The sequence below is a fragment of the Molothrus aeneus genome, chromosome 1 (assembly GCF_037042795.1).
Source record: "Molothrus aeneus isolate 106 chromosome 1, BPBGC_Maene_1.0, whole genome shotgun sequence".
NCBI lineage: Eukaryota > Metazoa > Chordata > Aves > Passeriformes > Icteridae > Molothrus > Molothrus aeneus.
The window spans coordinates 37107149-37121627 of record NC_089646.1 but is presented as its reverse complement, the minus strand read 5'-3'; the positions used below and the strand labels follow the sequence as shown (position 1 = coordinate 37121627).

The 14479-nt window shown below is 39.4% G+C and overlaps 1 protein-coding gene across 1 annotated transcript in view; it reads right to left on the bottom strand.

Moving 5' to 3' along the window:
- KCNH8 (potassium voltage-gated channel subfamily H member 8) overlaps positions 1-14177 on the bottom strand; it is a 176804-nt gene extending 162627 nt beyond the window's left edge. Inside the window, exon 1 of the mRNA XM_066570002.1 lies at positions 14060-14177. Coding sequence (XP_066426099.1) covers positions 14060-14135 — 76 coding nt within the window. The 5' untranslated portion in view covers positions 14136-14177. The remainder of the gene's footprint in view (positions 1-14059) is intronic.
- Positions 14178-14479: the final 302 nt, after the last annotated feature.

Here is a 14479-nt window from a genome sequence, read left to right as displayed (position 1 = left end):
AGTTTTATAAAGCAGCCAGGAGAAAAATGACTCGTGCCCCAATTTCACAAAATTTCAGTGTCAGCTTGACTGTACTGGATTACAGAATATTCATATAGCAGCTCAACTGCAAGGGTAAACAAGGATTCTTTGGCACACAGATTCATTTTTTACCCCTTTCATATATTTGCAAGAGCTGAAGAGATTTTTATCTCTGATACTTTAGCAAAAATTAAATGTTAGAATTTCTGCACTTTGTGAAATTAGGAAACAAAATTATTAATTAAAAACAAAGAGAAAAGGATTATCCAAAGTAATTTGCCAGCTATCCATTTGAATTGGTACCATTTTCACTGCATAATAAAGGTGACCAGTCCAGGGCTAGGGTCTAAATGTTTTCATTTCTCATCACTGATTATATATTTAAGTTATGGAGAAAAACTTAGGCTTGTGCTGTTGTCCTCACAAAACTGTTTGGAACCTGTGTATTATTTATGGAAATAAAACCTCCCAGTCCCTTTACAGTTAGCCTGGTGAACAAGGAAGCAACTAAATGTCCCCACACTTCAAGGACAACTCTCTCACACTTTGCAAAAGAAATTTTCCAACTGATCTAAGCCGGGTCGAGAGCTGTCTTGGGAGAAAGTCAGGTTGAGTCACTGGTATCCAGCTGGAATGGAAGGAATTGGAAAAGATACTACATCGAAGAAGCAGCTAAGTGCACTTGGTTGAAGTGCTGGGAGATTCTGGTCTTGATGATTTAGAAAGCAGGAAAACATACTGTGACACCTTAGAGTATTCATAGTAGTTCTATTTTTACTTTCAGTAAATTGAAAACAAATTCAGCTGTCCCTCAGAAAATGCAGTTAATACCAGTAAAAGCCACTCTGTTTTCGATGCTTCCCAAAATGTGGTAGAACACAATATTGCAATCCTTAAGTTCTGAAATAAAAATATATCAATGTGCTAAAATACATAAATTTATTATTGCCACATTTTCAATGATGTAAGTTTGTTTGAGTTCCTCTTTTAGTTTGAGGCTTTTTTTTCCTTTTAAACATTTATGCAATTTGCTTTCTGATTTTGGTCTGAAAGTAACGTGAAAGCTGTGTCATTAGAACAACTTTTTGGAAAGTAGAGTACATTTTTAGAAGAACTTTTTTTTCCTCCTGGACATTTAAAACCACATTTATATGAAAAGTTTTTGTCTTGCTGACTGCGCGTTAATGTTCTGAAAGATATGCACTGCAAGTAAAGATAGAATTGCTCTTTATAGACGTGCTGTTTCATCATAGTGTAGGTTGTTACAAATCTCCTGTCATGAAAAATCCTCTTCATTTCTTCAAAGTCTGTGATTGAGACCATTATAAGATTAGAAAAAAGCGAGATATTTTCTGTTTCTAATGCATATGAGTTTCTGTGGCCTAGACTATCTAGTTCCATGCTTTGCTCCTTCCTGTTTGTCATCAGTACAGTCTAAGCCAAGTTTAACATTTCCAGCTGGTCTGGTCTTGTCAGGATGTCATTTTATAAGAATAATTTTGGAAACACAGGAATGCAAATATGCTTCTCATGTGCAACAATGCATTCATATAAAGGAACTATGCTGGAAGGATTAAGAGTGTGAAACGTGTCCCTTTCATGGCAAGAATAGGATAGATAAGGTGCAAGGGTGGTTTTTAGTGGTGAAAGTCTGGTATCTGCAACTCTCATAGGAATTTACACTTCTGAAAATAAGATACAGCCTTCACTTTTTTTACTTCTCTATTTCTCTTCTGCTGTAGCTATTATGTTCTCTAGCACCATATTTTAACAACAGAAATACCTAGATGCTACAAGAGATCTTGAAATTATTTTGGTCATCATGACATTTCTTGAGTAACAAAATGTGAAAGGTTACTGACAATTACTTCTAAAGCTTAAAATTTGATAAAATTTCAGGACTGATCAAAAATTTCAGATAATTAAAAACTGAAGATTTTTTTTTGCCTTCAGAAATATGTTTTGTTTTCTGTTATTACACCACATGTTTGATTTTAAGTGCAAGTATAAAATTAGTGTAGGAGCTATTGAGGATTTAACAAGTGTACAAACATATCCCTCAGTATGGAGCAGCAGTGCTACCAGAAAGAAATTAAATTTTTGTCAAAAATTTGATTTATTTCTGGGGACTATTTTACTTTCTTGATAATACAGAGAACAGCTCTTGACTCTTGCCTCACAATCCCAGCAGACAGGCCTGTGGAAAATCAGACAGTGCTGTAATTTGGACCCTTTCCTGTCAGGGGTCCACACTGTTTATGAAGATGCCAGCTCTGATACTTGATTTGTTATTCAAGGACTTATCTGGAAAATAGGTTCCCAGAACAAGAAAAGTATTGGTGCTTCCCTGCAGTAGAACAGCAAGCCCTGCAGCTAGACTGAGCCTGGCTGAAAGACATATCCAAATTTTCATCACCAGCCCCAGAGATATTCTGCATCATGTGGCCCAAGATGGCATTGTATTATGTGCCAAAGAATATACTGGTCTGTCAAAAAGGAAGGATTCCATTTTTTTGCACAGCCAAAGTTTTAGAACAATCACTGCATTATTTTGCTGCCACAAACTTTGCTTGCCAAGCCTGAAAAACCTATCAGGAAGCACCTGCTTTCAGGAGCAAACTATTCTGTTATTACATTTAGTTTATTGTGCCATTCACAGATCCTCCCTGGAAGCTATGAATTAGCCATGATAAATGAACACCAAAACATTCAAGTGCTGTGCAAACTGCTACAATACTCTAAGCATTAAAACAGATGAAATAAAATCACTGTTCTCAGCACAGCAATATGTCAAAATTTAATAGCTAGAAAAACAGCTACTATCAAACTAAGAAACAAGGACTCTTTCTCATTAACTTTGCTTTAGAAAAATAGTTCATTGAATAAATAGTTATGTATATCTTAATTAAATACAATCAATTTTATAGACTTTTGAGCATCCAAAAGATTAGAAGCCAATGCCTTCATTCTATAAATGTAAAAAACTTCTTTCTTCTTCATTCTTGCTTTTCTTAGAAAGTCATACCATAAAACAGAATATGTAAAGTTGGCAGAAGATGTCTCATAACCTTTCATAGAGCACCTAGAGGCATTATTTTCAATGACAGTTCATATAAACTGACATATCAAGCATATCACGCTGGGGAAAAACCTAATAATATTCTCCCAATTAATTCTAACCTCTTAGCTTTACTTGTAATTATTTCACTCAGCTCCTAAAACTCAGCTTATTAAGATCCATCCATCATGGTGTGGGTCACACAGTATTTCTACTGTTGGGCTTCCTGGCCTTTGTCTTCCTTGTGAGAGGAAGTGAGAGGACCTTGCCTATAATGAACTCATGAAAGGGAAACCTGTTTTTAAATGAAGAATAAAGTGAAACTGCAAAATAAATACTATAATTCCAGATTATTTATTTATTAAATGACTTTTATTTCCCTGAACTTAGTCTGCTGCTTCCCTGGAAGAGACACTCATGTTTATCACTTGTGAGAGTGCCAGTTGAACTATTTACCTGTACTTCACATCTGACTTATTGACACATGAAGTGGCTGTTTCAATCTCCACCTTTTTCTTTGAGTGATCATACCTATTTATATAAAGTTATTGCTTCAGTAATTTCATATGTTCCAGATGAGATTGATACAATATCAGGTTGTGATTGTTTATGTTTAAAAAGCATACCCCAAAAAAAACTCAGCAGAAATTAGCAACATTACAAAAATTCACTGCAAAAGACACAAACAGAAGATCTGTAGCTCCCCTGACAGTTCAAGCAATCATTCCCAGGAGACACATACCAGCAGAAACATTAATAAATGAAGTGTTTATCCTATCTGAAGAATGATTTCTTCTGTAATTAAAGCAGTTTGTCATCATCCTATATGTTTCTCTATTTATAAGCTTATTTGAAATACTAAGTGTTGAAATGTCCAGATAGATAATTGCTTTTCTGAAGACACTCTTGGCATCAAAAGGAAGCACATTTTTGATATATAACTGTCTTATTTGATCAGAACAAAAGCAGGGGGGAAAACTGCAATTCAGATAGCTCCAACTGCATGCAGGCAGCAAAGCCTCTGCATTTCTCCAAGAGTTACTGCTCCCACTATCTAATTTGATGATTAGCACTGAATGTAATTGGAACCAAAATCCCAAATCCCCATCTGGATCCTGCTCACAGCAGTACGAACACAGTTCCACACCTGCCTGTCTTATTTATATAAGACTCATGACTGATGTGTTTAAGTGTCTGCAGCAATTTCTCCTGTCCATCCTGACTGTTGTTGATCAGTGCCTCTGCTGCAGGGATCGATCAGCAGCGTGGGGAAGCATTTGGTTCATCCAGAGCAATGCCTGCTGCTCACTCAGCAAACCCATCAGTCAATCCATCTCTGCTTCTTCACAGCTGCTCCCTCCTTTTTCCTTTCTTGGTCAAACATCACTTGTACACTTTACCACCCAGGACTATCCCTTACCTCTAAAATTCAATCACCGTTGCAGTTCATTCTGTAAGTAAACTTTTTTAAAAAATAATCAATTTTGTGTTTAAGGTTGCTTATAATCTTGGGTTTTTAAAGGTTCTTAAAGGATAAGAGACTGCTTTTTCAAAATTCAGACATCACTTATGGCTACTCTCTACAGGTACAAAAATTTGTTAATTAATAATTAACTGTAATTGCTAATGAAGTTGAAGAAATCAAAAATCGCTGATTCAGACAGGAAAATAGCAAGATTTTACAGGGAATTGAAAATAGTTGGATGCAAATATCCACCCTCTCAGAATAAAATATGGAAGTATGCTTTAACCTGTAAGTGTGTAAAGGATGAATCGTGTCTGTGGTCCCACACTGCACTGCAGTGAATTCACATGACTGATGTGGGTGGCCAAGCCTCCCAACCCCCCCTTTCCTTAGGGAAAGTGCTCAGTGCAGCACAATGGAAGAGCATCACCTGCCTAATTCCAGGCAGGAAGACCAGGCAACAGATCCATGGACCATGCCTTGCTCTAACCACTCTCAGGTGCATGCTCTGCAAGGCATGTCAGATGTCAGCAGAGTCACTCTCCTGGTGAATCTAAACATCTCATACACATCAACTAAAAAAAATCCCAAACAAACCAACAACCAATACAATTATTCCTGTGAACATGCAAAGAGGTAGCAAAGACAGGCAGGATTTCTAATGCATCCTGGTTTCTGTTTCCAGTGCAGAAGCAACTCTTGAGCATGACTAAGAAGATAACATAGTCATAGTTCTGCTTCAAAGAGGGCCATTAAAACCATGCTTTAAAAATCACAAAGACTAATATACAGTAAGACCTTGAAAGGCCCCCAAAATATAGTGCATAACTGCACTATTCTCTCACCTTTTCCTCCCATGCTGTCACCCAATTATTACAGCACTGAAGCAGACACAACTTACAGCTATATATATTCCTCTGTAAATCAGTGATCCTGTTAATTTTCCTTAATCTTGGCAAATGCGTAGCTCAAGACCTTTCATTAATATTTATTACCTATTCTTTTCTACATTGAACTTTTAATTATTTAAATCACTAACATATAATTCTGTAACTACGTGTTTTATGAGGTGCATTCTTCTTCCCACTGTTCTGGAAGTGAAAAAAATAAAATGTTAAGTCCAAATTCCAAACCTCAAGATCTTTTAACACAGTAAAGAGACAATCCAGTTTAATAAATGCAGTGAATGTCTTATCATCTCACAAACATAATTCATACAGTAAAAAGAAAGATGTGGATTAAAATACCATGTATTTTGATTTCAACCATTAAAAAACACACAAAAAAAGTAGAGAAAACAGCTTGTCAATGATACACTGTGATTATTATTTTGAAGGTTTTTTACTCTCCAAAGAGTCCTTTTGATCTTCCATAAAGAAGATTACTTTTGCAGAAAAAACATTTTCCTCTAAAACAATATAGTTTCTCTATTGTTTTTCCTATCAGTGTAAATTCCTAAACTAGATTGTGAGAAATTCCTAACTAAAAATGTAAGAAAAGGCAGAACTTATGCAAAAACACACTCATCACTTGTCCAGGAGTTATCTGACATTTAGAGGGGGAAAAAAAATAAAAATCAAGCTAATTGATTCCAAAGCAAATTTTCTCATTCTAAACATCAAATAAATAACACAAGGACTAGCTCAGAACTCTCATTCATTTCTTTGCAATAAGATGCCTAGTCACATATCATAACTAACTATTGAGTGAGCTGGAAGGCAAAAAGAAAAGGCCACCAAAAAAAGCTATAACGATGAATTTCAGGTCTTTTCAGCTCAGAATGAATCCTTCTTTATTTCCATAGGTTTAAAAAAGAGAAAAAAACAAAATAATCCTAGACTCCTAGTCATCAGAAGTAAGGCCTGAGGAGGAAGCTAATTGAGTGCTGGCATACTGGAAGCTGTTTTCTCTTCAAAAGATCAACAGAGAAGACAACATATTTCTCGATAACACAATTGTCTTCAGCTGTCCCTGAAATGATTGACAGCCAGCATTAAGCTTTAGGGATGCTCAGACGATATTTAATGTCAAGTTCAACGTTGAATGCGCTTGTATTTTAAGAACAGCACCTGTTCCAAAGTCTTTGAATACTACTATCAGTCCCAGAAAACAGAAGGAGCCAGAAGCTCTTGGCAAGATAAAGCCCAAAAGAAGACTTTTTTTTTTTTTTTGCTGTTAAGGAAATTTCTCTCCTCTCTGAGATTTGAGAGTGTTGTGTTTGTTTCTTTATCTTGCTGTGCGTCCCCTACCCCCACCCCCACCCCCTTCCCTTGCCACCCTTTCTTTTTTCCTTATTTCTTATTTATTTATTTTTAGATTGAGTGGGCAAGAAACAAAATTACTCTGTGAGCAGGTTATTCCTTACCTGCTTTTTCTTTTAGTCACTTTAACACAAGGTAAGATGAGCTTGCTTGTGATGATGCAAAACTGCTGTAGCAACTGTCTTTGTTAACCTTTTCCAGGCTACAGCATGTGTAATATATGTACCTTGTTTTCCTTCCAAAAATTCATTTCCTCAGACTAGTACTAGGAGCAGTGAATGCTCTGTAAACCCCTATCTTGCCTGATTTATTTTAATATATTCATGTACATCTATTTGTTTACACCCCTACATGTGCTTGAGGCAGTGTTTTTGTTGCATTTCTACGCTTTAGAGCCCTGAAAAATACTCTGAGCACCTTTCTTTTACATCCAAAAACAACTGGGAATGCATATAGAATTGCTACCTGCACAAACAAAATAAAAAATTGATAAAATAGAAGTTGAATGTACAAATGTAATGATAACAATAAGAGAAATCTGTTTCCAGGATAAATCTATTTACTCATTGAAATGCGTAGACCGAGAAAAAAGTAATATATGTCTGGGGAAGGGAATAAAGGGACATTTACAGAAACTCTCCAGTGGGAATCCAGATAATCTTCTATGGTTTAGAAACACTAAAATATTTCTTCCACTCACACAAAGTACATGTTCATTCAAATATATGCAACTTCAAATATACAGATTTGATTTGATCACTGAACTGTGAATCAGGTTTCTACCCAAAAACAATATAGAAGATAATATTCTTTTGTTACTCAGGAAAAAAATACCCCTTATTTAATGCATGTTTTCATTCTTAAATCTCAAATGCTTGCCTTGAATTCAAATACAGGGTTTATTTCTGAAGTAATGATGTGTGCTATTAGTCCAACTTTATATTTATAATACTAATCTAAGATCAGTCTGATTACTGAATTATATAGCCTCTGAATGGAGTAACTACAGAATTGTTATCCTGCCCTATTTCTGTCTAGCAAAAAATAAGAGAACATCACCCAGGAATTTGAATATATCAGTATTTTTTCTAGCAATAACATCGACTCTGAATAAAATATACAGTAATGACCATTTTTCATGGTTTTAAAGTGATTGCACATTAAAAATAATGCCTGAATACATTTTTGTTTTCTTGAATCAGATCCTTGGGACCAGAACTGAAAAATTAAGCAAAACATGGTCTTAAGATGCCTTGAAACCCTTCCATCTTTCAGGTCCAATTTTAGCTCAAGCTAGAATCAGAAGTTACTCTAACTGCTGAAAGTGAAGAAAAACAGATAAACTGACCTCAAATTATGAAGTTCTACACCTCCAAAACTTGTGCCAAAAGAAGAGGAAAAGATCTTCCAGTTAGCTGCCTAATCTAGCCGCTTGGCTACTTCCAGCAAAGAGCAACTATACAAAACAGGTTCCAGCATCCAATCCCTGTTTTATATTAAAAATCATATTTGCCTTTTTTAGTAATGGAGCTACAGGAAGGTGCAGTGCTGGTCACATCTTTCAGAGAAAAGTCAAGAGAGGTAAGGTCTGCTTTTTTGAGGCTCTGAGCTGACAACAGGCAATATTCTTTCCAGTGTTGACTGTATATATTTCCAGTGACAAATGACTAATTCACAACACCACACTATTTACTTATTCAAGGATATGAGTAAAAAAGCACTAAACAATTCTGCATTAACATAGGAGCAAGAATAGAAGCATCTTTGGAAATTTCCCTCTGGCCAACTTACCCCATCTCTATGACAAAGAATTTGACCAGCTTCCCTGCACTTATTCCTTCAGAAGGACAGTTTGACAGACCACCAGATTTTCCACTGTCACTGCTTTGAAGTCTCTTTGAATTTGATCAGTGCTTATCACAGTTTGAGTCACCTTTCCTTGGTCACAGGATTTTACAGAATCTCAGAATCAACTCAGTTGGAAAATACCTCTGAGATCATCAAGTCCAACCTAGGACTGAACACCACCACGTTTACACCAAGTGCCATATCCAGGCTTTCCTTACACATGCAGGGATAGTGATAAATTTCTTTCTAAAATGCAACCTAAGCTTCCCCTAGGACAGCTTGAGACTGTGTCCTCTCATCCTGTCACTTGTTGCCTGGGAGAAGAGACCAATCCCCTTCTGGCTACAGCCTCCTTTTCGGCAGTTTTAGAGAGTGATAAGGTCTCCCTGAGCCTCCTTTCCTCCTGGCTAAAGAACCCCAGCTCCCTCAGCTGCTCCTCATAGGACATTCTCTCCAGACCCTTCACCAGCTTCATTGTCCTGCTCCATACCCACCCCAGCACCCCAATGTCCTTCCTGAACTGAGGGGCCCAGAACTGGACACTGTGTTTAAGGTACAGCCTCACCAGTGCCATGTATGGTCTATGATCACTGCCCTGGTCCTCCTGGCCCCACAATTCCTAATACAGGCCAGGATGTCAGTGGCCTTCTTGGCCACCTGGGCACACGCTGGCTCATGTTCAGCCAGCTGTCATCCAGCACCCCAAGGGACTTTTCTGCTGGGCAGCTTTGCAGCCACTCTGCTCCCAGTGTGTAATTGGAGCATATTTTGTCTTTGTCAGGTGGAACATTCTGATCCTGGAGCCTGATGAAAAGCTTCCTCCCCCTGGAAACTCAGTTGTTGCTTCCCTACATCTGACACTGCTGCAATTCCTTGAGCCCGTTTTTGAGGGAGAACCCCCAGGCAGCCAAGAAGCACTTTAAGCACTTTTCTGCTTTTGAAGTTTTTGTGATACTATTAAGCAGCACATTGACTGGTGTAGCGAGGACAGGATTCACCCTGAATGAGAGAGAATTTGACAACAAAGTTGCAGAAAGTGTTAGTTCACTGGTTCAACTTAGCAGACATCACCAGTTTGTTTGTGAGACAGGAAAGCAAGTGCTGGGGGTAGCTGGGAAAGAGTGGGGGAGGAATCTGACCCTGCAATCTGGAAAGATCACTGCATACAAAGGCTTTCAACTACTCTGACAATGATGCAAAAGAGACAACCTGGTTCTACCCACAGTGCCAGCAGAAGTGTGCTGACATCACATTTGGTGTGCTTAAATCTGTAGGTTCTCGTCAGATGCTTTTCAATCATACCTCAAGGGTAACTAAAACAATCAGAAAACTGATTCCATTTTTCAGGAAGGAAAAAAAACCAAACAGTTATGAAAATTGCTGTTTAGGTGCAAAGATCCTTTTGTTAGTACTTGAGCACGACTTTAATTGGAAAATATATTTGAATGTAGAAGTTCTTCAGCAAATAGAGAATTAACAAATTATCACCATTGACACCGAGCAAGAAGAAGTTTACTCAGCCTGATCTTCAGGTTGGATAGTGTAAAATTGTCAATAAGAATGTGAAGTACACACTTAATTTGGAATCTGATCACATATGACAGACAGGAGATAATTATAGAACTTCAGCTGTCATTTCATAGTATAACCGTACACAAAATTGTTGTTCTTTTTTAAATACAAATTAATAAGGCTATTTGCTGAATCTCTGTTAACTTTATTCCCTGAGAAAGTCTCACAAATTTCCAGAAACCACCACTTTGGTATGTATTTAATCTATTAAAATAAATAAATAGTGCATGAAGAATATTTATGTATGTGTGTATATATATAGATAGATATATATGGAAACAATAGAACATAATTTCCTAACATGCAACTATTTCTGAATGCTTTGTCTAATCTAAATAGGGTTAAGGAGCAACAATATGCAAATTTTCCATTCAAAAGCTTGAAGTGTAATAACTCACTTCAGACATTCAGTTTCATAATATTTCGTGGTGGGATTAATTATAGGTTTATATTTTCACACTTTAAAATGTTATTTTGTCTTGAAAATATCAAAAGCAAAACAAAACTAAACCAACAAAAACCCCTAAACCCCACACCACTCATTTGAAATGCTTATGTTTGTTTTCCACATAGGCAATAAACACATTGTTAACAGAGGGGGCAAAAAGTCTTTGGATGACTTAGTGTTTACATTTTGGACAGAGAGGAAAACATTGTGAGAAACCATTAACTTAAATTAAGGTGTCAGGACCACAAAAGATATTTTTGAGTTGGAAGAAGGTGTCTGTATAACAGCACAGAGGCAGAGCCAAGAGCTCTGCCATGGAAATCCAGAGAAGCAAACCTTTAATGCTGCTCATCCGCGTGCGCAACACAGGTAATGGGAAATTTGCAGATTTCTGCAATCTCCTGCACAGCTAATAGTAACCCCAAAATTTATCTAATTGCTTTCTTTAGCACATATTATTGGTTTTATATGTAAAGACAACTGATGTGTAACATACTGAAAAAAAAATCTACTGGGAGAATTCTGAGCAGCGTAGCACCTGCCAAGAACTTGTTTTATACATTTTTTTGAGATATGCAGTATTTCATAGTGAAATTTTTAGACATAAGTCACTGCAGTAGTATAGTTGAAAAAGATCTGTCAATGAAATTTTGAAAATTCCGTGCAAACCAAAGCATATTTTCTAATATTATCTGGAATCCCTTCTTGCACTTTTGCCCGGAATTAGAATTATCCCTCTTCTGGATTAAAGATGCATTGGTGGATTAGTCTATCACTGATGACAACATAATATATCCTTCCCAGAGGCTTAAACTGAAAAGAGGTCTGTTAACTACAGACTGTATTAGAACAACAGCAAAAAAAAAAAAAAAAAAAAGAAGAAAAGGACATTGGACATGAGACAGTATTTTAACATTTAAATATCAGCATGTGGGAGGTCAAAGTTTGTGAAACATAACCTCAGGTTCAGTGTCATGTATCAATCCTACTCTTTCCACAGACTGTATCATCCATAAAACTAGTAAGGCATGGGACTGATTCCTACAAGGATTAGCCATGGGTACTACTTCTAGCTTTAGCCACCTGAGCAAGCTCAGGAATACCAGCCACACAGGTAATTTAAATGAAAAATAAATTGGTTTTAATTTTTCTACTTGATTGTCAGATATGTACACATGTTTTGAAAAATTGTGCTTTTTTATTTGAATTTCTTTTGGCCAGTTAAAGATGAATTAATTTTTTATTTTAATTTGGCACTTCTAAAGCAACAAAGCAGGTGAGCTGTTTCTGAACTGAAATAATTTCTATTTCTGAAACTTTGTTTCAGATGACATGAAGCTGATTCATCACTTTAACGCTCTAAAGGAGATGTTACATTATTCTGTATTTTAAGAGACATGCCAGCAGTTTTCCATAGAGTAGTATCTTCCTGCAAAGTTTTTCGAGGTGTAAAACCACATAGTACATAGAACATCTTTCTGTGTGAACGCCCTGGAATATTTCACATGCCAATAATCATGCAATGACAACTTCTAGAACACACCTGTTTAATATTTAAACCAGATTCTGGAAAGCTAACTAAAAAAAAATATTTCAATGACTCTAATAAATAGATAATGTGCTGTACTCTCTGGTGAACTTAAACACCTAATTACATTCTTTTTCAATTATATCCCAGGAAAAATGCAGATGAGTTGTTAGCATTAAATTTCAATGTAAGATGCTGGGGTCTGTTTTTTGTTTAAGAAAAGGTCAGTCCTTCACTTTATGAAAGTCACCAAAATTATTGTCTTAAAAAGGAGCTCAATATGGGTGTAGAATCCAGCTAAGAAAAGAGCTTTCTACCACACTCGCCTGTTGGTGTCACTGAGAAGATGGGAATTAGACATTTTTCTGGTGTTTTTATTAAATAGAGACCTGGATGTCATCATTAATGTTGCTTGCTAAATTGAATCTTTGAAGAACAGTATAGAATATGTGAAGTGTTTGTGTGTACAGCTCACAGGCTATGTGCTCCATCCTTTGAAAGGAAACCATTGTGAAGGGGGAGGGTCCTGAGCACAAAGAGGGGAAGGATTGCTTTTCTGGCAAATGGCAGTATCAGCAATAAAACTCTAATAAGAGCCACATGCTCCAATATGCAGTAAATAATACCCATACACTTTGTAGAAATAAAGGGTTGGAGGATGGGGGGAAAAGACTTTGAGCTCTGTAGTCAAAGGAATTTAAAGGTACATCTAAGTTGTCTTACAAGAGATTGCTTTATAGTGAAGTATCAGTTACACACAACCCTGGATCATAATTATCTGTGTATCCTCAGACTAGCAGAGCAATTATAATGCAGTTCTGTGCTTCTCTGCAATTGATCTCTGTGACTGCATCATTTTCTTGACGTTTTACAACTTGCTGATTCAGTAATCACACTTCAGCTGTCTTAATCACACAGTAATTGAACCATAGAGGGAATGCCAATAATCAAGAAGATACCAAACCAATTAGATAGCAATGTTTTCAGTCAAGAAACAGCTAACAGCAACTCAAATCTGAGTTTGTTTATTCTCCACTGTTGATGTCTAGATTTCTTAAAAGGGAATTAAAGGGAAGGCAGTCAATTTTCGCCCAAATCCGCTATCTCCCTCTCCTTTTATTATGCGCGAGCCCCGTTAAAGAAGAAACAAAAGTCAGGATACAGGCGGGTCCCCCCGCAGGGCCGGAGTGGGAGCACGCCAGCCGTGCCGGCGAAGGCAGCGCCCGGCCGGGGGAGCCGCCAGGCGCGGGAGGAGCGGAGCCGAGCCGGGCCGGGCCCCGCCCGGGCCGGGACCTGTCCGTGGTCCTGCAGCCGGGCCGCCACCGCTGCCACGGCCGCCCGGGGGCCTTCGGTCCCCGCCCGCCCGCCCGCCTGTCTCCACAACGCCCTGCAACAGCTGCTGCCACTGCCGAGCTCGACTCACAGAAATTCAGCTTTTGGGGACATTTCGAACCCCCTCAAGGCTGGGGGTACTTAACAAAATAACTCAACCCTCCTAGCAAAGCCCTGCCCAGGCTCTGAGCGTGCCTTTCCCGGGCGGTCTCTCGGCTGCCCGGGGCGCGGGGAAGCCCCAGTGCAGCGCGCAACTTTCCCTCAGGGAGCCGGGCTTCAGCCCCTCCGAGACCCCGCGCAGGGCATGGAAGGCGGAGGGGACCTGGCGCCCTCCTCGCCTGCAAAGCTGTGGAGAAGCCAGGCAGGAGAGAGAGGTTGGGAGCTCCCTCGCCTCGCCTTCCTCATTGCCGGCTTCTGGCACCAGGGAACTCCCGGGGGGCGGAGGGAAGAGGAAGCTCCCACCGGGCGCGCAATGCCCCCCGTGCATCCCCCTCTCCGGCAGTCCGGAGCCCCAGCCCGCACTCACGTGTGCCGTCAAACCGGGTGGCGATGGTGTCGAGGAAGGTGTTCTGGGGTGCCAATAATCCCTTCATAACCGGCATTTTTCCAGCGCGGTGCGAGGTTCCCCATCAAAGTTTGTCTCCGAGGATGGCTCGAGAAGAAAGTGCAGAGGGCGCCCGGGGGAAGGTAGGGAGGGAGGAGGCGGAGGGATAAGGAGGAGAAGGAGGATGGGGATGCCGCCGCGCCGCCTCCGGCGCCGGGAGCCCCCCGCTCGTCAGCCCCGGCCCCGCACGGCGCTCCCGCCCCGGGACCGCGCACAGGTGCGGGGCCGCGCCCCCGGCCGGCAGCGCCCGCGCCCCCTCCCCGCACCCCTCCCAAGGCGAGGGGGAGGGGGGCGCCTGGGGAGAGCCGCCGTGAGGAAGGACCGGGCTGGAGGAGAGCCGGG